This window comes from Dermochelys coriacea, chromosome 2 (genome assembly GCF_009764565.3).
Source record: "Dermochelys coriacea isolate rDerCor1 chromosome 2, rDerCor1.pri.v4, whole genome shotgun sequence".
Lineage (NCBI taxonomy): Eukaryota > Metazoa > Chordata > Testudines > Dermochelyidae > Dermochelys > Dermochelys coriacea.
The window spans coordinates 261,005,434-261,032,429 of NC_050069.1; the positions used below are offsets into that span (position 1 = coordinate 261,005,434).

At 43.6% G+C, this 26,996-nt stretch overlaps 1 protein-coding gene across 2 annotated transcripts in view; it reads right to left on the reverse strand.

Annotated features, from left to right (window-relative positions):
- CRHR2 (corticotropin releasing hormone receptor 2) overlaps positions 1 to 26,996 on the reverse strand; it is a 253,077-nt gene that overhangs the window by 169,624 nt on the left and 56,457 nt on the right. Inside the window, exons 1-2 of one of the 2 annotated variants that reach the window (XM_038390647.2) lie at positions 9,285 to 9,559; positions 9,024 to 9,143 (exon numbers count right to left, since the gene is read on the reverse strand). In XM_038390647.2, coding sequence (XP_038246575.1) covers positions 9,024 to 9,143; positions 9,285 to 9,402 — 238 coding nt within the window. In that variant the 5' untranslated portion in view covers positions 9,403 to 9,559. Of the gene's footprint in view, positions 1 to 9,023; positions 9,144 to 9,284; positions 9,560 to 26,996 lie in introns of those variants that run through there. The other variant, XM_038390646.2, reaches the window with a different exon arrangement.

Consider the following 26,996-nt stretch of genomic DNA (forward strand, 5'->3'; position numbering starts at 1 on the left):
AAACATTTTCAGCAATTCCTTATTCAAAAGAAAAGCAGCAACGATTTGTTCCCATTCAATGTGCAGTTGCTTAACTGATGAAAATTATCCAGGTGAGTCTCTTTGGCCCAGTTAAACAATACATTTCCTGCATTTTCCTTTGTAAAGGTGAAGAAAAGAGCCCTTAATCCCCTCCTACCCCCCATAAACACACACATAGAAGATTATTTATCTATGCTCAAGGCAAAGGTGAAGAAACAAAGCACTGTGGAAAATTCTCTATGGAACATGAAATAGGTGATGCCTTTAATGGCTGAACTAATTTCTGATAAGAAACCAACAGCCATCTGCAAACATCTTGTTTTGTGGGTGTGCAATACAGACAAGTTCTCCTGAGTCCCTTGAAGGGCTGGTTTGAATTGAGCTGTGAGACAACGGAAAACAATTGTACTTGCTAAGACCCCAATTATCTATGCTAACTCAAGTCTTCTGTATTTTCTCCCAAAATACTCCTCTAGCCTTCTGGAGGCTTAGACATCCCATGTACAATTTTGATACACAACCACATTTGTTGTCTCCTATTATATCTCCTAATGCAGCTACTTAAGCAGAGATGCCCACTAAGCTTAGTGCAGCTACAGAAAGTCCCCCTTTTACAGTGCCTTGGGCACTCTCGCGCGGCCTGCAAATGAGAACGGGTTCTTCGGGATGGTCATGGAGAAGGTTTCCAGGAGGTGGAAACCTGCTGAAGTGAAACCATGAATCAACTTCCGAGTATGGTACAGAGCAGTCATCAGATCATAATGACTCTAGGTCTGTGCCTGCCCTTACAGCGGTGAGCAAAGTACAAGTAGTACATGTGTAGCTACACGCTGCAGTGAAAGACTTTGGCAGGGGAGAGGCCATGGGTGTTAGAATAGCAGTGTTAGAAGAGCAGTGTAGACGTGGGAGGCACTGCTTGGGTGTGAAGAGAGCCTATGTAGGGTGCATACCCTGGGGGTTGTGTAAGGCACTCTACTCGCCTAAGCTGCCTCACTGTCTATATGCTATTTATTTATACCCATGTGTAGTGGGGCGGTCACCCTGCTCCGGCCCAGAAGGGGTTAAAAGCCAACCCTTGGAGAGGGCCGGGGCTGAGAGAAAAGGCTAGGCTGATGAGGAAGGCAGCCACAGCTGGTGCCATGCCCCAATTAGGCCACAGCAGGCCCTATAAAAGGGCTGTGAGCCAGGAACTCAGGAAGTCTCTCTCTAGTTGTAGAGAGAGAAGGACCTGGCTGCCTGGGAGAAAAGGGTACCTGGAGTGGAGCAGGGCTGGGGGAAGGCTAGAGGAGCTGGGGAGCTCCAGCCTGGAAAACCCCCAGGCTGCAGGCCTTGCTAAAGGCAGAGAAAAGTACTGGGGCTACAGAGGTGTAGCCTGGGGTTAGGCAGAAGCAGCTGGTCCAACCCCCTTGCCCGTGATGAGTGGTTTACAGACTGCAGTCTGCCCCAGGGAGTGGGGGCTAGATGGTTACTGGCAGTTGCCACGAGGCAGGGAGGGGATAGAGGGTTGGGGGTTCCCCTGAGAGGGGAGACCCAGAGTGTGGGGGCACTGCCAGGGGGCAGCACCTGAAGGTAAAGGGGCACTGGGGCCTGGGAGGGACATGGGCGGCCAACAGCAGGCAAGACACTGGCCTGCAGAGGGTGCTCAGGGCTGGAAAGAGCTAATTCCTGAGACAATCAGCAGGAGGCGCTGTGCTGGTGAGTCTCACCACGCTACACCGTGCTAGCTAGCCTTGCAGCGTCTGTACTCTACAAGCCACTTCTAGTGTAGATGTACCTTTAGAAAGATGGACCTTTAAACAGATGTCTTGATGCAACCCAGAGCTTTGCCAGTGCATCCCAACCAACCTGCACCTCTTGCTTTGCCAGTGCACCCAACCACCCTGTACCCTCAACCCCACTGCATCTCTCAATGTCTCTGAGGAAAAAATAAGACCTATGAATGGTTCCTGGGAAAGGAGGGGTAATTAGGAGGTAGGGAGTGGGGGAATACGATAAAGAGAAGTTCGGGCTACAGTGAGAGGAGGGGGGCTATAGGGAGGCAGATAAAAGGGGGAAGAGTGGTAGAGAAGAAGAGAGAGGTTGGAGACTCAGGAGATGGAGCCTTGGGGTTAGAAGGAGTGGAGGGGTGGGACAGTGGCAGGGGGACTAGGGAAGGATAGAGGCAGGGATATCTGTCAGCACCACATTCTCCCTTCTTGTGTGTGCACCCAGCTCTGGGGGCCTCTTGATCCTGTAGGGGGTTCTGGGCCCCCCTCCCTGCCCCTCTCATGTGGTTGTGATTTTTCTAAGAATTTTGACATAGTCCCACATGACATTCCCATAAGCAAACTAGAGAAATGTGGTCTAGATGAAATTACTAGAAGGTGGGTGCACAACTGGTTGGAAGACCATTCTCAAAGAGTAGTTTTCAATGGTTCAAAGGGTGTGGGGTCCCACAGAAGTCAGTCCTGGGTCCAATAGCATTCAATATTTCCATTAATGACTGGAAAGAATACTTATAAAATTTTGAGATGACACCAAACTGCGGGGTAAGGGGTTGCTTGCACTTTGGAGGACAGGATTAGAATTCAAAATGACTTTGAGAAACTGGAGAATTGGTCTGAAATCAGCAAGATGAAATGCAATAAAGACAAGTGCAATGTATTTCCCTTAGGAAGGAAAAATCAAATGCATAACTACACAATGGGGAATAACTGGCTAGGTATTAGTACTGCTGAAAAGGATCTGGGGGTTACAGTGGTTCACGAATTGAATATGAGTCAACAATGGGGTGCAGCTGTGAAAAAAAGCTAATATCTTTCTGGGGTGCATTAACAGGAATGTTATATGTAAGACACAGGAGCTAACTGTCCCGCTCTACTCAGCACTAGTGAGACCTCAACTGGAGAACTGTATCCAATTCTGGGCACCACAGTTAGGCAAGATGTGGGCAAACTGGAAAGAGTCCAGAGGAGAGCAACCAAAATGATCAAAGATTTAGAAAATCTGACCTGGGAGGAAAGATTTTAAAATGGGCATGTTTAGTTGAGAAAAGAAGATCGGGAGGGAGGAGGAGGTGGGGACTTGAAAACAGTCTTGATATGTTAAGGAGGAAGTCTTGATATGTTATAAAGAGGAAGGTGATCAGTTGTTCTCCATGTCCACTGAAGGTAGGACAGGAAGTGATGAGCTTTATCTGCAGCAAGAGAGATTTAGTTAGATATTTGGAAAAACTTTTGAACTATCAGGATAGTCAAGCTCTGGAATAGATTGTGGAATCCCTGTCATGGGAGATTTTTAAGAATAGGTTGGACAAACACCTGTCAGGGATGGTCTAAGTTTACTTGGTCCTGCCTCAGTGCTGGAGGATGGACTAGAGATGTTCTCTTGAGGTCCCTTCCAGCTCTACATTTCTGTGATCTGGGATCAGGGGGCTATACCCATCTGGGGATGTGTGAGCCCATTTCACTGCCCCCATGTGAATACCAAGATCTGGGGCTCCAAGTCCATCTACAGGGGTTGGAAACCTCCCCCCCCCCCTTGCTCCTCTCATTTTGAGCCAGGTTTGGGGGAGGTTGTCCCTTTGGGAGGGTCTGAGGCCTCCTCCGTGCCCATCCACCCCCCATGTGAATCAGGATCTTGGGACATTTTGCCCTTCTAACTGGGGAGTTGAGAATGGGTATACTTTTTCATGTCATAGGCTCTAAAGCGCTCAGGACAGGGATAGGAGCCCCCATTGAGATGGAAAATCTGTATTTTCCACCAAATGCATCCGATGAAGTGAGCTGTAGCTCACGAAAGCTTATGCTCAAATAAATTTGTTAGTCTCTAAGGTGTCACAAGTACTCCTTTTATTATATTGGATGGGGATGAGTCTAAGGCAGAGGACTTGCGGGGTGGGCAGCACGGGAAGAACAGTTGTGGAGGGGTAAGGCAATGAGGTCAGATGGTAGACAAGTCTTGGACGGGTTGTTTGAGGAAAATTTTCCTGGCTCTCAGGAGGGAGGGGAGCGTGTAGCAATTGGCTACGGATCAACGTAGTGTTTCCAAAGACACCCGGTGTAGAGGTTTGGATTTCAAGCACAGGCACCTTGATGGCTGCGGGAAAAGAGATGCGTGCAATGCCAGGCTGGCTGTGGATTCTGGGCTATTCCTGGATCACGCGGTTGCAGAACTTAGTGGGAGAGCACGGAGCACCCCTGGCCTAGGGATGACTCACTACAGGTTGATTTGGTTTAGTATGCAAATTGCAGGACACGATACCTACAACTGCCTAAACAACTCTTACCAATACCACATCCTTTCCTGTTTAAAAAAAAACCAAACGAACTAGGAAATTTAATGACAACCCCCACCTCTATTAGTTCAGAGTTAAGGTTGCTTGGTGACATGTTGTCTCCTTGCAGGAACTGAGCTGAGCAAAACTCAACATCTGAAAACTAGGAGATGTACAGGCAAGGTCACCCACGCAAGCTGAACTCTGTCCTTATTCAGCAATGTGCCCATATATCCCCTTCCCACACACATCCATTTACAGCCTATTCACTCTCCCTTACAGGATTCCACCCAACACCGTTAAAGGACAGACAAGGTGTACGCTCACCATTAGCCATGTCCTTAGAAATAATACAATAGACGGACAATTTAAGAACCACTTCACGACCTCTTACAGCCCCCTCACACTTCTTCACAGGATACCTTCTCAGACTTACACCTTCATGTCACCATCATTAAAGCATTCAGATCCTGCCATGTTCCACCTCACTGCTGATAGCATCCATTCAAATAAAAGTCCTATGCCCCGCTACTGACAGAACCTGCCCGATTCTCCATAGAAATGAGGCATGCTGAGTTCTGAAAGCAAACAGCATCGCTTCCCTTTCCCCCCCACCACACAGTTTGGAGGGTGGAAAACGTACATCTCATATCACAATCACAGCTCTGTCACACACCTCACACTAATCCACACATCTCCCACACACCCTCTACCAACCAGAGCTAACTACTGCCTCCTCCATTCAGTATAGCTACACCTAACACCGACCACAGTCACTTTACCTGGCATTTATGTTGATAATAAATCCAACTCATATCCCAGCTTGCTAATGACAGTTCCCCCTTAATATTCTGCAAGAGGATGACATGCCATCAAGCTAGCTTAACTCCACATTAACATAGCTTTTTTGCCATTGAATGAATATATATATATATACACATACATACACACACACACACACACACACACACATATTTAAATGGATAGGGTTTTTATTTTAATTTTGGGGGGAGGGGAGGTTTTATTTCTTTGTAAATTTGACGGTAGCTCAGTATATGAAAAGCAAATTGGCAATGGAATTTCCAGAACCCTGACCACAGAATTCACTCTTATTTGTACTTATTGGTGAGTCAGACTCAAGGATGAGTAGAACTGTGTTTGTTAACATGTCTTTGCTTCATGAAATACGTAGGGAAAAAAGAATTTGCCACCATAATGGAGCATACAGGATAACAAGAGCAAACCTGGACCTGCTGCTTTATTATCCCATCTGAAAGTTAGCAATGCCACTTGATAGCTCTCAGGAAAAAAAAAATCACAGGGTAGCTTACAGGAGAAGATTTTAGTTACAATCACAAGCTGCTCTCTCTGTATCATAGCTGAATGGAAATCTCTGTGTACTGACACTTGGTAGTTTTCATCTTCTTGTCTGTAGTGCCTTTGGATCAATTCTGCTGGATCATTTGAGGGTTTCCATTGTTACTGCATCTGCCTGCCTGAGTGCATGGGTTTTTGTAATAGGCACAGCTGGAGTTGAGGCATTAGGGTTCAGGAATATGGATTATATATTGGAGTTCCCAATGTTTCCTGCATGATGTTTCTTTTGGTGGCAACTAGGGGGTTAAATTTACCTCTGGGGTAACTCCATTAAGACCAATTTGGCTCAGAGGATCAGATGCTGAGCTGGTGTTAAGTCAAACTCCACTGAAGTCAGCGGTGCTTCACTGATTTGAGCCAGCTGAGGATCTCACCCACTGTGTTTAGAAGACCAAGATCCACTACTTCATCATTTGATTCCCAAGACTTTACAGAGATTAAATATGCGACACACAAATATGTAATGGTTTCTAAAGGGTAATTGCCCTCAAACCAATAACCAAGTATCTTTCTTCTTCATGTCAACAGGATAACAGCTAAGACAAACATTTGACGTAGTTAATTTTGCAGTATGAGCATTTTTGTCTATAGTCCAAGGAACCAGATAAGAGAACAGAACCAGCACTTACTGGCGAATAACATCAAACTATTTCTTATCTGTACCTCTTGGTTCTATTTAAAATCGATCATAATGTTGTGCCACAAGCAGAAAAGAACTGAACTAAGCATTTTAGGGTAGAAATAACTTGCATTGACAAGAGATCTCCAAATCAATCCTTCACTCTAGGGTCAGGTTATCTGCCCTTATTCGTGAGATTGAGTTACTGTTATATTTAGTTGACTATGTTTATTTTACTATTTGCATAATGTACACAATCTATTTCCAGACTGGGTTCTGCTGCAAAGGGCGTCCTAGTAAATTTAATAAACTATCTAAGTGAAACATCTCAAGTAGCCCAAGTGTGGGAAGCAGAGGAGTCTCCAGGAATATCAGACGTGCCCTGACTGTTTTCATTGACATCTCTTCAAATTACAGAAGTAATTGCATCTCTGCATTAAAATCTTAACTGTAGCAGACTGGTTAACAATTAACAGTTTCCTGTTGAAATATATTTAGAAAAGTCTGCAAGCTGGTTATTAAGCAATTGATTTTACAAGCTGTCTTGAACCCAGACCTCGTCCTGCAAACTGTCTTTGTTCATGTGAGCAAGGAGTTGAAGGATCGGGTGCATAGCTAAATACATGGAAGAGTCGAATTTCTCTAGACATCTGCTACAAGCTGTCATTGATGCTGAACCCTAAAATCTGTAGGCATTATTGAAAAGTGGTGCAAACATACCCCAACTATACTATACACACATATAAATGTTTCCAACTTAGACACAAGTTTGAAAGGAAAAAATCATGATCCATTTCACATGACAATTGCAACTAGATTTTTCCCATGCAGTATCTGAATATTTATTTGTGAGCATGTTATCCTGGCAACAGCATGTAGCGAATGCGGGGCAGTAATAACTGTGCCATAGACCTTACAGCAGGGTATTTAGGGAAAGTTTACTGTGAACGCAAGGTAAATAATCACCACCCAGAGACATTATTTAGAAAAGACCAACCTTCCAATTAAATTAAGAAATATTGAAAACACAAGTTATGAAGAGTATCCGCATGAAAAAAAAATGATTTTTAGGTCTTTTTGTTCAGGGCACGGGAACTCCATTTAACATCTCTCCGGTTGTCTTTAAGGATGCAACTAGTTAATAACCATAGCATGTTGTTTCCATCAAGTCCTTTGGGAAGTATAAAAACTCAGAAAAATCAACGAAACCAACTTCCTATACACACAGGGAAAACAGAAGCTTAATATTGCCCGTTCTTCTTTTACATACACTTACACAGAAGGCACATCGGCAGCTTTTAGGGCCAGATTCCTAATACCTCCACTCTTGCTGAATTGTGCCTGGCTCCTTGAATAGTTCCATTGATGTCAATGGTACTTGCTTGTGAAGTAAAAGAGTATTCATTCTGAGGAAGGATGGCAGGATCTGGCCCCTGGAAGGGCATAGCATATTTCACCACAAAGAGCACAGCTTGCAGAAGGTTAATCCTGCAGCCCTTATCCAGGTGAACCTACTGCTGACTTCACTGGGTGGTTTGCCAAAGGAAGGGTTGCAAAATGAGGATCCTACACTGATTTTCAGGAGTTCTCAAATGAGAGATGCTGAATGCTGCTCTCTTTTGCAAATCTGGCCATTAACCCATGGGGTGGGGGGGAATCCACTTCCAACAAGTTAAAATCAAGCTCTAAGAGAGACCCAAGGTTCCCTGAGACCTTCCCTCTTCAGATTTACTGACAGAAATCCAAGTGAATTTGGACCCTAAGAAAATACTAAAGCCTTATTAACATGAATTAATTCCCTACAAGGACAAGGGCACAGTGAAACTTCCAGGGATGCAGAAAGACACATTAACAATGTTCTGAAAAAGGATGCTAACCAAAGTACCCCACATGGAGCTAGCATTCAGGGCACTTAATCATCCAAAAGCTCCTAAACGGATTGATCAATATTGACCAGAATGAGGGGAAATGAATGCCTGAATCTAAGCCTGAAAACAAACCCCTGTCAGACATGTGCCGATGACTCACTATGGTTTAGTTATGAAAATATTTATAACCAGCTGCAAACAATTTGTACAATACACGTAAGACTGCACTTTACCATGCTGGTAAATTTGATCCGTCTAATGACATCCTAGTACAGGCTTACCTGAGTTCCTGATGCAACCAGCTTAAAGCACTGCATCCATTCCTGACTTATAAGCAAACTGCCAGTGAAGTTAAGTAGATTCGGCACCTCAGCCTATGCTGTCAGAACAGGACTTCAGGGCGTTCCAGTCCACTCTAATCCCTGTTCAGACACACATTGTTCCCTCCAGAGGGTTGGTTGTTCCCAAGCACATCACCAATTTATTAATTAAGACTGAGGACCGAGCAAGCCAGAGAGATAATTACTTTAATTGAAATGTGCACAAACCAGGATCACGCTTTAAAAAAAAAAAAAAAATATTAAAAAAAATAAGAAATTCAGTGGGCATGTTTAAATGTCCTTGTCTCCTTAAAAGACATGGAGTGTTCTTCTCCACATCTGCCTGAAGAAACATATACAAGTGATTTAAAAGGCCAAGTTTATGTTAAAATCGGTATCACTCAAGACAGGAATTTGTATGCATCACTCAGAATGTGCAGGATGTGTCAATTCCCAGCCAAACACTTAAGAAACTGCTTTTTATGAGGACGCATTCAGGGCCTTCATAAGAGCGCTTTTCTCAGCACAAGCTGCAGACAGAGAAGAGGGGAGTTTGTACTTACGGGTGGTGTTGTATTTGATCCCGTTGAAAAACTCCGGGCAGGGTCTCTCCACCAGTTCCCCAGCAGTGGTCCGGGGCCAGCAGGTCCCTATCTGATCGGTGGTGGCATTGCAATATGGACCTTCACATTAAAAAAGAGAAACGGGAGAGAAGCGATTGAGAAAGCCCTGAAGCAACCCGTTCACATCACAAAGCAAAGTGTGACTCTAAGAAGCTTAACCCCAGGGTTTTCCAAGCCCTGTTATAGGCTAACACATCCTACCATCAAAGCCAAGGAAGGGAACAGGGGAACTCTTGAAAAAAGTATCCTGCAAAGCATCTAGGAGGCTGCAGTTGGCATCAAATTCGTCGATGATGATCTGAAATATGGTCGCATCCATGATTCGCCCCCTGGGGCTGTGGGATCTGAGCTCTTTTTCTGGGATCTTTCCCTCCCTTTCTTTTCTCTTTCAAAGAGAAATCAAAATCTGAACACTCTGCAAGCTCCTGTGTGCGCCTTGCACAGAAGGGTGGGCTGCAATCCGGTGTCTGGCTCTGCAGCTAAATCCTCCGAGCGCTTCTGCTTTAAACAGCAACTCGGTAACCAATAGAATCCCAGCAAGTGCGGAGTAAAGGACAGACCTCTCTCAGCTAGCCCCCCTCACTTGGCAGCTTTCCAATTCCTGCTGGCATTGTCAGCCTCCCTATTCTGCTTCTCCCCCCCTTCTCTCCACGCACCTAGGTTTATCATCAGCTGTTACTGGCTTGATTATTACCTCTTAGCAAGAACATTTAATGTGCATTAAATCAGCAATGAAATCTCAAAGGAAAGTGACACAGTGAAATTAACCTCTCGTCCATCTGCAAGTGAAGCAATTCCTGCCTTTCCTGTGTGGATGGGTGATGGACAATATAGACAGAACCATGGGGATGGGTCGGTCAGAGATAGTTTGGGAAGGCAGAGTAATATCTACAAAGGGGCCAGACCTTGAGGAAAAGTGACAAGAATTGGGGGTGTGGGTAGAGGAGAGGGACTTTGGAGGAAAGCCGGGAGGACGGGAGATACTGGAGCAGGGGGTTGGACTAGATGACCTCCTGAGGTCCCTTCCAACCCTGATATTCTATGAAGCAAAGGGGATGCATAGATCTACAGGCCAGAAGGGACCACTGTGACCATCTAGTCTGACCTCCTGTATAACACAGGCCGGAGAACTGCCCCAAAATAATTCCTAGAACAGATTTTGTGAAAAACATCCCATCTTGATTTTAAAATGGTCAGTGATGGAGAATCCACTACAATTCATGGTACATTGTTCCAGTGGTTAAATAGCCTCATTGTTAAAAATCCACACCTTATTTCCCGTCTGAATTTGCCTAGCGTGGATCCAGCCATTGGATCGTGTTAAACCTGTCTCTGCTAGACTGAAGAGCCCATTATTTAAAAATTTGTTCTCCATGTAAGTAATTATAGACTGTGATCAAGTCACCCCTTCACCTGCTGTTGGTTAAGCTAAAGAGATTATGCTCTTTGAGTCAGCCACTATAAAGCACGTTTTCTAATCCTTTAATCAGTTTTGTGGCTCTTCTCTGAACTCTCTGCAATGTATCAACATCCTTCTTTAATTGTGGGTACCAGACACAGTATTCCTTCCTCGCTCTGCTATGTTCTGCTTCCCCACCTTGACTGCTCCAACTCCATGCACGAGCGAAGCAGCCAAGTGCAGGAGGAATATGACCATCACCAATGCATTTGTATGCTTCAGAAGAGCTTTCAGGACAAAACCTTAGTGGGCACTCCTTAGTGGGCACACTGGGCAGGAGATAGCTTTCCCAGTCTACAAAACTTTTAGATTTCACACTACTTCCCATTCCACATCCCGCAAAAGCCAAGCTCTTTGGAATTTTTTTTGTGAAACCCAGGGAATGGTTACCAACCCCAGAATAGTCAGTAGCCTGGTGGTTAGGGCACTCACGTGGGATGGAGGTGACTTGGGTTTAAATCCGTGCTCCAAATCTGGCAGAGCAATGAGCTGAAGCTGGGTATCCCACATCCCAGGAGAATGCCCTAACCACCAGCTTGTTGGCTATTCTTCTGGGATAAATCTCTCTTTCATATCCTCAAACTGTGAAACATTTCCAACAAGAGTTTAATCAAAACCAGACCTTTCCTGCAAAGGATTTCTGCAAATTGACATTTTCCAAAGAAAGAAAAAAAAAACTTTTCCATCTGCATACTCCCAACTTGCAGGCTGCAGTACTCCTGGGTCCTCAAAAGTGATCTGAAGGCAGACTGAAGAATGTTGTAAGTAAGAACACTTAACTGAGGCTCTGCACTATTTAACCCTCAAGCTGAACATCACTGATCTGTAGTTAGTGTTTTTTAGGCCATGCACCCTCAGAGGAGAGAGTGTGTGTGTGTGTGTGTGTGTGTGCTTTTAGTTTGTGAGAGGAAAGCTATTTGTTTGCGGCAGTGTAGTCTAGGAGATACAGCATTGCTAGATTGCTAAATCTGGGATTTATGAGATGTAGATTCCTTTTGTGCTTCTGCCACAGACCTGCTGTGTGACCTTGGGCAATTCACTGTAACAGTGCCTCTGTTTCCCTGCCCACCTGTCTTGCCTGTTTAGATTGCAAACTCCAGAACCTAGCTGGGATCTCTAGGCGCTACTGACTACAAATAAAATAAGAAGTAATAAAGAAGCAGGAAAAGAAATGGTGAATTAATTAACTACAAGTAAATATGAGTGAAAAAGGGTAACACTGATGATTCTGAAAGCACGTTAGCATCATCATTCGGAAATCTGAAATAAGCTCTAAATTGGTTTCTTATCTAAAAAACTGCTCTCGGATACCATCCCCATATAAGACAGGACATATGTTTGCCTCTTCTGGGTCTAGTCTAATCTTGGTCATTTCATTCTGACTCCATCAGCAGCAGGATGTTGCTATAAAAGAATGTACAAAAAATATAATCAAATGCTGGCATCAACCGAGTTATTTAAATATCAACACCAATTTAAAGGGAGCAAGAGAAGCTGCTGATACAGCACCATTCTGTGGTGCACCTGATGCCCTCAAAAAGGTTATTCAGATCTCACTAGTTGCCAGGGGACAGCATCCTGCGCTCAGAATTGCCAATCAGCCAATGCAAGTTTGTACTGCTTATCAGACCACAGCCAGAAAATACTTTGTACACTTAAGGTTGATGCTCTGTGTCTATATAACGGTTTAGGAAAATGACACATGAGAGTTGGAAGATAACAATTAAGAAATATCCAGATACACTCATCACAGTTCACAGCTTCCTGAATAGGAGGTACACATGTAGAATTTCACAGTGTATATCCCCCAAAAATCCTAATTCCACCCCCACACCACAGCCCAGCAACAGCCTATAGACCAGAAACCTTTTTACCTGCTCTCATCACTACATGCATTTCCATAGTAGGAACACAAGACATAGGACTGGAATATGAACTACAATATTGTGGAACCTCCCCTCCGTACCCCTGACCTCCTATAGTCTATAAACTCTGAGCAGCCTTCAATTCATGCACCCCATTATTAGACAGACACGCCAACCTCTTGTCTTCAAAGACTCCGCTCTTTCCAACTAACCACCCTGGTCGAGAAACCACAAATCTCATACATTTTCTATATACAGTCAAGAAACAACTCCTTTGCCATCCCACTATTTAGCACTCCTTCCCTACCCTACCTCACTATTAAGTAAAGCCCAATTCACCCCATCTAACCTCCTATATAGACTGCACATATCATTGTATCTTCCTTATTCCCCTTCCCAATGTAAGTCAACGAATCGATCTTCCACATGCACACAATCTTCCAATCCGTTCTTCACATACAGCCTAGGCTACAGACCAGCATGTACACCAGTCATCAAAACAGACCAGCATGTTACCCTTCTTTAATAAATTAAATATGTACTATATTTTCATGTGTTCTCAATGGATTTTCCAAACCAGTATAATCGTATCGCTGTTAAATAGTTGATGGGCACCTGTTCAAGGTTGATTTTGGAAGCGCAATGTGAGACTGAATTGCAGGTATAGTTGGATCTTTTACCTATCTTTGCTGGATTGTTCTCTTTCATACATTTAAATACTTGGATTCTTTTAAATGTAACAAGGGAGATTTTTAAAGGCACCATGGGAACCTAGATCCCCAACTTCTCCTTTGTGGCTTTTAAAGTTTCCCTCAGCATTTGTTGTTTATGTCCTTTAGAGCTCACAGGGCCTGATCCTGATATCAGTGCTACTCCTCACCTGACTAATGATTGCAGGATCAAACCCTTAATAAAAACTATTACTTTACTGACTTGCCTCTAGACCCAATAAATGTGGTGGTTGCATCACAATGAGGATTTCAGGACTGGTCCTATTACTCTGAGCTCAAACTCAAGGGCAACCTGATGCTAGCTGGTGAAGGACTTGCCCCTAAGTTTTTTCTTCAGACAAGCCAACAATGATACAAAACGCTAGAAGACAAAACTCCTAGACTTAAAGGCAAATGGGGCATGCTCAGATGGCACCATGCAATACACTCAGATACCACAGTGATGGGCACCATTAATGAACCTTGAAAGGTCATACACCCACACATCTAGAAGAGAAGCATTCCTGATGATGCTAACTTAGGGCCACATTTTGATACTCTTACTCACACTGAACAGCACCATACTTTAAGAGTATGCCCTTGGAAATAAACAATTACAGTGCTACTCATTTTATCAGAATCTGGTCCTTACATTCATTCACAGAAGCTACACAGGATCCAGATTTGCGAGTTTTGTTCTAGACAGTTGGATATTAAATGTAGATAAATACAGAGCTCTGTTTCAGCTGATAGGGTCATTTTTAAAACAGAAGACAATTTCCTTATTAGTAGAAATGAAATATGACTGTAGCGAGCAAGAAACCAAAAAAAAAACCAATATGCAGATTTACAGTGATGAATCTGCAACTTCATTGAAGTTGGAAATATTTACTGCAAGTGTAAAAAGATCCTAACAGCATAAATAATATATGGCTCCTAACTACATGCTGATATATTTCATCCAGAACATTAATGCAGTTGTCATTCTCTACAGCTATAAAAACTGTACAAGTGAATCATGAGACATGAGGAAAATGATGAGGCATTGCAAGAGGATTAGAAGAAAACACTTAAAAAAAAAAAAGGCTGCCGAAGCACATTTGTGAGCTGTCAAGATTTTTTTTAAAAGGTGATTTGGATCATCGAACACAGGAAAAGACCACAGTGACACTCATTTCAACAGAATTATTATTTATTCATACCGTGCCAACAGCAAAGTAGGTGCTTCACAGACAAGTATGAAAACAAGGGGTCAGGTAGTGGAAGTACTCTTATTTACACCAGTTGTGGATCTAGCACAAAAGGTTAAAATGTAAACAATGTACAGACAAAAAGAAACACAGGATGGGTGGTCCCAGAGCAAGTAAATGAGCCCCGATGATTGTCAAGCGATTGGAAGTTCCACTATTTTTTTTTTAAGCACACTGGAGTGTTGTTGGATAAAAAGCTCAGGATCAGACAGTCTTGGTCCATGTACAGTTTAAGTGCAAATATGGCTTTGTTACCGGGTTGCACAACACCCATCATAACACGCAGAGGAACTGTGTGCACATTGCAGCTTGTTGCACAAGGACACGGTGTCAACTGCGTTTCTGTTGTCTACACCTACCCTACGACTTGTTTGTATCAATGCAATCTGGCCAGCTATCCCATGTGGCATTCTGTCCCCTTCTGGGGCACTGAGGACACATTTCAGAGTAGCAGCCGTGTTAGTCTGTATTCGCAAAAAGAAAAGGAGTACTTGTGGCATCTTAGAGACTAACAAATTTTGTTAGTCTCTAAGGTGCCACAAGTACTCCTTTCCTTTTTACTGAGGACACAGACGCACCCAGCAGGACGTGAGGCAAGATACTCTAGGATGCTTTAGTGCTCAGAAACCTGGGAGGAAAAAAGGAGCTGACAAAATCGTAGGAACATAAGAATTGCCAAGCTGGATCAGATACATGGTCCATTTTAGTCCAGTATTTTGCCTCCAGCAGATGCTTCAGAGGAAGGCACAAGAATCCTGCAGTCCACTGGTTACACAGGCAGTTAGGGCATCCTGACTACACATGTCATGATCAGGCAGAAAATCCTGTAGCAAAGGGCAAGGCACTGTCAGCTGCTATGATTACTAAGAAATAACAATACTGCGTGTGGACAAAAACCAGGCCACTCCCTGGTTACAAACTCAGAAGTAATAGGGTGCAATGCTTCTCAAAATCTATTATCCCAACCAGTTCAACTTCTCATTCATAAATCTAAAAGCCAGAAAAGACCATTCTGACCTGTAATTGCCTAAAGAGGTTCACAGACTGCATTACAGGTGGGTGTTCCAGAATAGGGCTGGGACATATTGGCAGAGCATTTGGGAAGTAACACTAGCTGGTAAGTCAGTAGGTGCCACATTCCCTCTGTCAGTACTAACCTATGCCCTTACAGCTGTGCTGGGGCATTACACTGCCATCATCAGATTTGCTGGAGATGTTCTTACAGGTGCCATCCAGGATACAAGAGGTCAGGACCAATTGTTGTTATTAAAAATGTGATGACACTTTTTGTAAAGCTAGAGGTGTAAATGCCGGTGTCCTGGCCAAATTCCAATTTAGCTGATCCCATCCTCTATGTCTAAATTCCTTCCCTCCAGCCCCAAGAGTTTTCAACTTGATAGAAAGCACTGTATTCTCCATTCCCTGCCCTACTCTGTTGTAGTGCTGCTGTTCACTGGACGATAAAGTGACTCTCGTATCATTTGTATGTCATTTGTACATCAGTCTACAAAGGACTCTGAGGTAACAGGCTATAAGCAGAAGTCTGATCATTACACAAGCCTGCCACCTGCTAACATTCTACCTACAGAACTGGAGTTGGAGATTATGGCCGTGTGTACATATTAGAAACCAATCAAGGATTCAACCCTGATGTGACCATTCACCAGCTGATGAGATGAGGCCATTCACCAGCTGGTGAGATGAGGCCATTCACTAGCTGGCATAGCTCATTCTGGGTCCACACTGAACCAGTGCCTTGGCCAGTCCCTCCCAATGATTGAAGACTTTGGAGAATTTAGTTTTGCTGCTCGCCACATGAGGATGTTCTCTCAGAGAAGGGAGAATCTGAACCTGAGCAATTAGCAGAAGGGTGATAAAGCCTTTACAGGGAACACCAGGGTTTCAAAATTCCAGGCCATTTGTAGTACTGCTAATCCCAAGCATTCAAAAATCATGTCAGGCCTCAAAAAATATTTTTAAAATAAAAATATGCTAGATTTTCTTTGCTTTCTGTGCATTTAGGGCACACTTGGGTCCCGTTTGCAAGCTTCTCAGTAACCGTGAGGGCTAGATGTTTGCTTTTTTTCCAAAAATGAAAGCAGCCAGTCTCATGAGATCTCTTGACTCCATCAGCTGGTGATTTAAGAAAAACATTAAATATTGCAAGAATCACGATAAAAACAACAAGCGTTTGCACCAAATCAAGCACTGATGCCATCTAGTGTCTTCCAAAGCAGCAGCAACGACAAATAACAGGCCACTCTAAAATATCTTTATGAGCCAAAGTTAAAATTTATCTTTCATCAAGATGACTTAACGTTATCCAGAGTGGGGATGAATTGCATTGAAAGCCAAGAGATCCTGCCTATCTCTCTGAATGCTGTCTACTACTAATTGTTATGATGATGTTTCCTCAAACATGCACACATATGCTCACTCAAGCATACACAGATGTACAGAGGAGCTCAGCAGATTTTGAATGAACTAGCTGGTATGATCTCATTTGCTTTCCATAGGCTGCATATCAGAGAAAACACACTATAAATCTTTAATTATCTAAAGGGCACAGCTTAAAAATCTTATGTTGTAAACAAACATTGCTTTGCTTATGTTTCTAGTAACACTTTAAATTATTAAAAGTGAAAATAATAAAGAAATCCACTTATCACTATTTATATCTTTTGTTTACAGTTTGCATTTCTCTCAGGCTGGACAATCAAAACCAGTAAGTCCCTTTCCCTTTTATTTAGAGTCAATTTCACTTTCAGGTCAATCTTAGATGCCAACTGAGCAAAGAACTTATAGACACCTGCTTAATTTTAGGCATGTACTTCATTCCTTCCATTGACTTCAAGGTTAAGTAAGCGCTTCAGAGCACTGGTGAATGGATATGTACTGCTGAATTGGGGCCTTAGTGCTGCAGTGTGTGGGTTGAAAATGCATGCATATTTACTTGAAAATGATGACTTTCATTGGATATTTAATTTTTTTAGATTTGATCTTGCAATAAGCTTTAAAGAAGCTTGTTATTCCAAAACGTGTAGTTTGGCCAAATGTAAGGTGACCGTGTCAATTTAATTAACACATAACTTTTGCCGTTTAATGTGTCTCCGATTTAGTTTCTGTAACTCAAGAGACATTATGAATGACTTCAGTGATAGCTTTCTGTCTAGTGCTTAGACATGAAGGGCCAGAACCACAGGTGCTGTCAATTAGTGTAGATCAATTGCCTTCAACAGAACTAAGGTGATTTAAGCAAGCTGAGGATCAGACCTGAGGATTCAAAGGCAGGACATACCTCCTCACCCTTTGTTTGGGGACAAGGGGGCGTTATAGCCCTGGGGCAAAGTCCAAATAACCACCCTTAGCCTCAGGGCAGTTTGGCCTAATGGCCAGAGTTAATAACACAGTCTCCAGCCCCATGCAGGGCTGCATGGCCCAGTGGCCAGAATCAATATAGCTGCCCTCCTATGCAGAGCTGCATGGCCTAGTGGCCAGGGAGGAAGTGGGCCACCACCTAGGAGTGGGTGGCAGTTAGGGTAGGGGGACCCAGGCCCTCTCTACTCCACCAGGTCCCATTCCAGGGCCCTGTCAGTGATGGTTTTATTCACCACTATGTCAGCAGGGATCTATCCAAAACATGCTGACTTTGCCCCGGTTCTACAACCGGACCAATATCTAGTTCCTGGGGGCTACTTCCTACCCTGTTTTCCAAAAATGCCACCCACGGGTCTTCTGGGCCTCTGGGGTCATCGGCCAGCAAAGCTCCCAATGACTCTGTCCCCTCATGGGCTTCTGCGGGCAGTCGGGTATCTGCCCTGGGTCTCAGTTCGCCTGGCCTCTGTGGTCTGGGGCACCAGCAGTCCCCAGAAGGTAGCCTGCAATATGCATCCTCTCTCCTCAGTGGTCAGCCCAGACTGAGTGCTCCCTTTTATACTAAGGCTCCAGTTGGCACATGCTTAGCAGTGGCGAGGGGGTATGGATTCCTTAGCCCACAATATGGAGTTAACTCCTTCTGGTCCAGTGTGGGGCAGGTATACCCCATCACACAGATATTAGAAAAAATGAAATTAAAATATAAAATTAAAAATAGACAATGGTGTGCTGGAATTTTTAATAACAGGTGCTGCAAACAGTTATCTGCTCCCAGAGACTGACAATTTCAATACATTTGACTGATTATCTCATGCTGGCTTTTATTATGATGAATGGGCTATATTTGCATTTGATAAGCTGTTTACCTCGCTCCAATGAATATTTTTAAAAATATCAGTTTTCCTTAAATGTGCGATAGTGTGATTTGAATGTTTCACCATTCAATCTGTTCTCACACTGAATTACAAAAATAAGACTTATAATTTTATTGCTAGAAGACTGCTGCTGTTCTTAGAGATTCTTCAGATTGATGGCATCTTTATTAACATTTTCAGAATGTTTTGCAAATGTACCTGCAACCAGGGAAGCCTTCGTGACTCCGCTAACTTGAAATTGCCATTAGCAGATGACTCAATAGGTGGACTGATGCCCTGAAAACTCCACTTTTCAGCATTTCTTCTCTTCCGATGGCTAGTAAAATTATCCAGATCATCATTTACAGCAGTGTTTATATGCAGCACCCGCTTGCCATAAAGTATAGAAATTTTAGTCGTCACAATTTTACTCTTTTCCACAGTCTATTTAAAGAAGAATTAACTATGGTTTCTGAGCTGATTTATCTGAAGCTATTAAAGTCTGTAAACTAAGAATTACTGCACAAGCAGCAAGCTTGCATCACTTATATTCCACATATAAAAGTCTTAACTATAACCCACTCTGGTTTAATGCACCAAGTATTTTTCCATTCCTCATATAAATAATCCATCCCTAGAAAGGATGAAAAAATACATATAAAAATACTCATCCAGCGATATAGATACAGTTTAACTTCTCCTTGATTAACGGCAAAGTCACTCTTACTAGCATTTGCAGTGGCTACCTTTTAAATATTAAATACATACTTTTCCCACTAGACTACACATTGATTTGGCTCGTCTCTGTGGAAACTTGTATTTGCTATGTTGGCCACTGTAGGGCTCCCATAATTCTTCATTAATGCGAAAGAAACATATTGGAAATGACTAGAATAAATTATTCCCTGCATAATAAAGACTACAACATTCAAAGTAGGCATTTCCTAGCTCCTTCTTAGATCTAGATATGTGCAATGGAGATTTTACTTTCACTTTCACTTTCTGTTTCTGCAGCCAAAACAGCGCAACAAGAAGGGGAAATATTTTCATTGAACAGCAAGTTTCTCCTTAAGCACGAGATTTTTACTTGCCAGATTCAGCTGCGTTATGGAGTCAGGAATGGGGAATAGCCCCCCTTGCCCACAAAATGCACCAGCCTCTCAGTCACAAATCACTGTATCATTCTAACAGTTTTCAGAGTAGCAGCCGTGTTAGTCTGTATTCGCAAAAAGAAAAGGAGTACTTGTGGCACCTTAGAGACTAACAAATTTATTAGAGCATAAGCTTTCGTGAGCTACAGCTCACTTCATCGGATGCATTTGGTGGAAAAAACAGAGGAGAGATTTATATACACACACACAGAGAACATGAAACAATTAACCCACAGAGACCTTCCTGCCAACACTAAAAAAAGAAGGATTCTGGGTGGACTCCTCCTGAAGGTCGAAACAGCAGCCTGGATTTCTACATAGAGTGCTTCCGCCGACGTGCACGAGCTGAAATTGTGGAAAAGCAGCATCGCTTACCCCATAACCTCAGCCATGCAGAACACAATGCCATCCACAGCCTCAGAAACAACTCTGACATCATAATCAAAAAGGCTGACAAAGGAGGTGCTGTCGTCATCATGAATAGGTCGGAGTATGAACAAGAGGCTACTACGCAGCTCTCCAACACCACTTTCTACAAGCCATTACCCTCTGATCCCACTGAGAGTTACCAAAAGAAACTACAGCATTTGCTCAAGAAACTCCCTGAAAAAGCACAAGAACAAATCCGCACAGACACACCCCTAGAACCCCGACCTGGGGTATTCTATCTGCTACCCAAGATCCATAAACCTGGAAATCCTGGATGCCCCATCATCTCAGGCATTGGCACCCTGACAGCAGGATTGTCTGGCTATGTAGACTCCCTCCTCAGGCCCTTCGTTACCAGCACTCCCAGCTATCTTCGAGACACCACTGACTTCCTGAGGAAACTACAGTCCATTGGTGATCTTCCTAAAAACACCATCCTAGCCACTATGGATGTAGAAGCCTCTACACCAACATTCCACACAAAGATGGACTACGAGCCGTCAGGAACAGTATCCCCGATACTGTCACGGCTAACCTGGTGGCTGAACTTTGTGACTTTGTCCTCACCCATAACTATTTCACATTTGGTGACAATGTATACCTTCAAATCAGCAGCACTGAGATGGGTACCCACATGGCCCCACAGTATGCCAACATTTTTATGGCTGACTTAGAACAACGCTTCCTCAGCTCTTGTCCCCTAATGCCCCTACTCTACTTGCGCTACATTGATGACATCTTCATCATCTGGACCCATGGAAAAGAAGCTCTTGAGGAATTCCACCATGATTTCAACAATTTCCATCCCACCATCAATCTCAGCCTGGACTAGTCCACACAAGAGATCCACTTCCTGGACACTACGGTGCTAATAAGCGATGGTCACATAAACACAACCCTATATCGGAAACTTACTGACCGCTATTCCTATCTACATGCCTCTAGCTTTCATCCAGATCATACCACTCGATCCATTGTCTACAGCCAAGCGCTACGATATAACCGCATTTGCTCCAACCCCTCAGACAGAGACAAACACCTACAAGATCTCTATCATGCATTCCTACAACTACAATACCCACCTGCTGAAGTGAAGAAACAGATTGACAGAGCCAGAAGAGTACCCAGAAGTCACCTACTACAGGACAGGCCCAACAAAGAAAACAACAGAACGCCACTAGCCATCACCTTCAGCCCCCAACTAAAACCTCTCCATCGCATCATTAAGGATCTACAACCTATCCTGAATGATGACCCATCACTCTCACAGATCTTGGGAGACAGGCCAGTCCTTGCTTACAGACAGCCCCCCAATCTGAAGCAAATACTCACCAGCAACCACACACCACATAACAGAACCACTAACCCAGGAACCTATCCTTCCAACAAAGCCCATTGCCAACTCTGTCCACATATCTATTCAGGGGATACCATCATAGGGCCTAATCACATCAGCCACACTATCAGAGGCTCGTTCACCTGCGCATCTACCAATGTGATATATGCCATCATGTGCCAGCAATGCCCCTCTGCCATGTACATTGGCCAAACTGGACAGTCTCTACGTAAAAGAATGAATGGACACAAATCAGACGTCAAGAATTATAACATTCAAAAACCAGTTGGAGAACACTTCAATCTCTCTGGTCACTCGATCACAGACCTAAGAGTGGCTATCCTTCAACAAAAAAGCTTCAAAAACAGACTCCAACGAGAGACTGCTGAATTGGAATTAATTTGCAAACTGGATACAATTAACTTAGCCTTGAATAGAGACTGGGAATGGATGAGTCATTACACAAAGTAAAACTATTTCCCCATGGTATTTCTCCCTCCCACCCCACCCCCCACTGTTCCTCTGATATTCTTGTTAACTGCTGGCATTAGCCTACCTTGCTTGTCACCATGAAAGGTTTTCCTCCTTTCCCCCCCCTGCTGCTGTTGATGGCTTATCTTAAGTGATCACTCTCCTTACAGTGTGTATGATAAACCCGTTGTTTCATGTTCTCTGTGTGTGTGTATATAAATCTCTCCTCTGTTTTTTCCACCAAATGCATCCGATGAACTGAGCTGTAGCTCACGAAAGCTTATGCTCTAATAAATTTGTTAGTCTCTAAGGTGCCACAAGTACTCCTTTTCTTTTTGTATCATTCTAGTCATCATGTTTTTTTAGCTAAGTGTCCTTCCAGACCCTTGCTTTCTTATTTTCCACTGTATTCCCCCACCCAATGTCCCACCTCTGTCTGATCCTTTTGTTTCCGGTTAAGCACTAATAGGTTGGGTTCCATCTTTCTCTTATTAACACTACTCCTGCGTAATCAGGAGGAGATAGCATAAGAAAGTTTCCTTCAGGGGCTAAGAAAATCCACAGTGCTCCCAGCCCTTACAAACCCAGGAAGTTCAAGGACCCAACCATTGCTCTGGATACAGCACCATTTGCTGTGAGTCTGTAACTGGATCCATTCTATGCATCCGATGAAGTGGGCTGTAGCCCACGAAAGCTTATGCTCTAATAAATTTGTTAGTCTCTAAGGTGCCACAAGGATTCCTGTTCTTTTTCGTAACTGGAGAGGGGCCCCAATTTGGCTGTTAACAGTGGAGTAATGTCAGCTGAGTCACTTCCCACTGACTCGAATCAGAGCACGATTTAGGTGCCCCCTGGGTCAGGGTTAGCCGATGACGTTTTCTTTCCACTGAATGTGAGAGGATAGTTCTGAAGAGACAGTCCTGAGCAGGAGAGCTCTCCCACGGGATATCCTTGCATCAGTGACAGAAAAAAAACAGCCACGCTGGGTGTGTGTGTTCTGTGACATCTACTTCCACCACAGATGAGCAATGGCTGGGCTTGGGTGCACTCAGGGCAGTGCTAATTACATATTAATTAGTTTATTTTCAAAAATCACATGGGGATATTGGCTTGCCAGGTGACAGAGGAATGTGCTTGAGATGAGGAGAATTAAAAATGTATTGTTCAAGACCTTGACTGGGAATTTACATAAATTATCTTAGTATTATTATGTAACTGATATAGTACATCAATGCAATGAGATGGTGCTAGCCTTAAATTTCAGCTGCTGAGCTGCTTAAGCTATTGGCATTAAATTGAAGTCAGTGACAGGAGTAAATAATATTTATTGTTTGTATTGTGACCGTGCCCCAGTCAGGGACCAGAGCCCCATTGTGCCAGGTGCTATACACAGTCCCTGCCCCAGAGATCTCACAACCTACTCCTTGTACATTCTGCAGATCAGCAGGTATTTTCTTCCTTGATGTACCTGCAATGCTTTAGCTGCACTCCTGGCAGTTCAGGGATAAAATTTTGGCCTCATTGAAATCCCTGGCAAAACTCCCATTGATACCACTGGAGACAGGATTTCATTCTGTATGCCATCCTCTTCTATGGTGTGAGAAGATTTGACCCCTTTTGCTCAGTCTAACTTTTTTCCCTATGCAAACATTAACCTCCTTATAGGAGACACCTGAGGATAAGAGGGGATTTGTATTTTTGAGCAACCAGCTGCATTCCAATGGCAAAAGATATTGCTTTTTCAAAAGTGTTTTTATTGCCTCTAAACCGTGCTAGTTTCTGTGGATCCTATTCTCGGCAAATCTTTGCCATCAACAAAAAACATAGGAGAAAACATAAGCAACCTTGTTGACTAGGAAGTGAACAGATTCATGTCCTGTAATACTCGGGCTGAATTCACTTACACACAGGTAGAGATGACCAAAAAAACCCCACTATATGCATAAGATTTTTTGATCTAAAAATAGCCTCTTTTCTAAAAGAGCTTTCCTTGGACCACAATCAACTATTACATTTTTTGCTCTTTGTGAAATTTCCCATTCCAATTTTTATTGACATTTTTATCATAATCTTTTTTACAGTCAGTGTTTTATTTACCCAAGACCTGGTTTTCAGTAAACAAACAATAAAAAGGTAGAAACGGAATCAATCAAGAACCCTGAGAAACAGAAACAACTTCAGCATTTTTGTAGTTGAAGTTATGAATATTGGCTATGTATTAGTATCTCAATGTGTTTTAATTCTAAGTAGCCTCAGTGAAGCATTTGGTCAGCTTCATGAGAAGGGACTATTCTCAGTAAGTACCCAATCAAGAAACACTTAGCTGACAATGAACTTTGGGAGATGCTAATTCAAATCTGAGCTTTCCTGGGAACGTTCAAACTAACATATAAACAATGGCATCGGCCTGTAAAGAACTGAGCCATGCATGGACATGTGGCTTGCCCATGTGACTCCAGACTCCATCTTGCTGCTGTGATCATCCATAGGGCAGAGGATATAAAAGGCTGCTGCATCTCCTCCATTTTGTCTTCAATCCTGCTTCTTACTTCTGGAAAAACCTTGCTACAAATTGAAGCTCTAAACAAAGGACTGAATGACCCATCCCAGCTGTGGATGTACTCCAGAGACTTGATTTGAACCTGCAGTTTCACCCATCACTGCTACAAGCCTGAACCAAGAACTTTGCCATTACTGTATGTAATTGATTCCATTTATCCAGTTCTAGCTCTCATCTATATTTCTTTCTTTTTATGAATAAACCTTTAGATTTTAGATTCTAAAGGATTGGCAACAGTGTGATTTGTGGGTAAGATCTGATTTGTATATTGACCTGGGTCTGGGGCTTGGTCCTTTGGGATTGAGAGAACCTTTTTTCTTTTACTGGGGTATTGGTTTTCATAACCATTCATCCCCATAACAAGTGGCACTGGTGGTGATACTGGGAAACAGGAGTGACTAAGGGAATTGCTTGTGTGACTTATGGTTAGCCAGTGGGGTAAAACCGAAGTCTTTTCTGTTTTGGTTGCTTTGGTTTGCCTTGCCTTAGTGTGCAAAGGAACTGTAACTGCCCCGCTTTAAGCAATTTGTCCTGTATTGGTACTCTCAGTTGTGTCCTGCCAGAGGCAGCATCGTTACAAAAGGCTACACCCCAATTTCTAATGTCATAATAATGCTTTGCAGTTATACAGTGCTTTTTATCGGCACATCTTAAAGCACTTTACACGGGAGGTAAGCATTATTAGGCCCATTTCTTACACATGGGAAAACTAAACTGAGGCATAAAGGTGCAGCAACTGGCTCACGGTCACGCAGCAGGCAGGAATGGAACCCAGTTCTCCAGAGTCCCAATTCAGTGGTCTGTCCATTAGCTCACAGTGCATTCCCCACATGCCACATGCATCTTACTCTTCCATCTGCTATGATGTGACTGGGCCCTCTTTATGTTTATCACATGGGTCACAATTAGTGTGAAATATGCCCTTTTCTCTCTAAAGAATGTATATATTGTGTCATGTTATTTAAGCTAACCTATATGCAGGCTAATAACTATTACATTCAGGGCAAATGGATGATCAGCACCTAGGTTTCCAGGTGATGTTTCTGCCCCTGAGCGGAGTGAGATAAATGTTTATGTACCATATAATCTACCCCCTAATGTATTGATAGCGGGGGGAGGGATAGCTCAGTGGTTTGAGCATTGGCCTGCTAAATCCCGGGTTGTGAGCTCAATCCCTGAGGGCGCCATTTAGGGATCTGGGGCAAAAATTGGGGATTGGTCCTGCTTTGAGCAGGGGGTTGGACTAGATGACCTCCTGAGGTCCCTTCCAACCCTGATATTCTATGATTCTATGATAGGATCTTCACAAGCCTTAATGTAGATTGCTTCATGGTGAATCACTGGCTACAATCCTCAAACGGCACCGAAACAGTGGAATATTTGAACAGAGCAGGTAGCAATCACAGAGCAAAAGTAAACTCATCCTTAGCACTCTGTCTGTAGCTTACATGACTGAATCACACAGTTCTTCCAAACAGTAGTTTCCTTGGATAATTATGAACAATTATGTGAGAAACACACAAAGAGTGAGACCCAAGATGACACAAACACAACATTTATGCTGGTCTAATACCAGTGAAATGAATCTCACAAGAGAGGATCCAAGCTGGATCCCAACACTTCCAGGGTAGGTCTACACTGCAAGTGAAGGTGTGATTGTAGCACAGTTGGTCACAATCTGACCTCCACTTGCTGTGCAGATGTACCCTCAGACTGAGATCGTCATGGAGCAAGGGAGAGAGGATGAATAGGGAGTAAGTTCAGAGTGGGGAGTAAGCATGGAACTACTTTCACCTCTTTTAATGTGCCCTTCTGGCCTCTGCACAGAGCTGCATGAACCACCACGGCCAGGTGACAGGTAGCTACACATTGGGATTTTGGAAGCTGTGGTCTAACCAGCCAATCATTCATTTATGACTGAGGTCAGGTCTACATGGTGCTTTTCCTAGTACTCTCTCTGAGTGCAGACACAAAGCCAAACCTGCTCTCGCTGTCAGCGCAGACTAGGAAAAACAGCAACGTGTCAGCAAACAGTCCCCTGGGCTGGGGACTCCAGCTCAGTGTTGAATCATATTGACAGGGCAATGGGTGGAAAGCTCGCAGTCACTGCCCAGGATACCTCTCTCATAGAGAAATGGATGGTCTCAGGCAGTGATGAGCTGCCAAAATCTGAAGAACTGGTTCCTTCAGTCGCTCCGGGTCTTAGGCAGCACTGAGGGACCCACCCTGAAGTGCCAGCGAAGACCTGGAGCGAGTGAAGGACCCACCGCCGAAGACCCGGAGTGCCGCTGGGTGAGTAAAAAGGGATTCTCAAGAGGAGCCTCCCCAGCCGGGAGCTCAGGTGGGCCGGACAGGATGGTCCTGTGGGCCAGATGTGGCCCACGGGCGGAAGTTTGCCCAAGCCTTTAACAACCGGTTCTAAACCAGCTTCTAAATTTAACAACCGGTTTGTG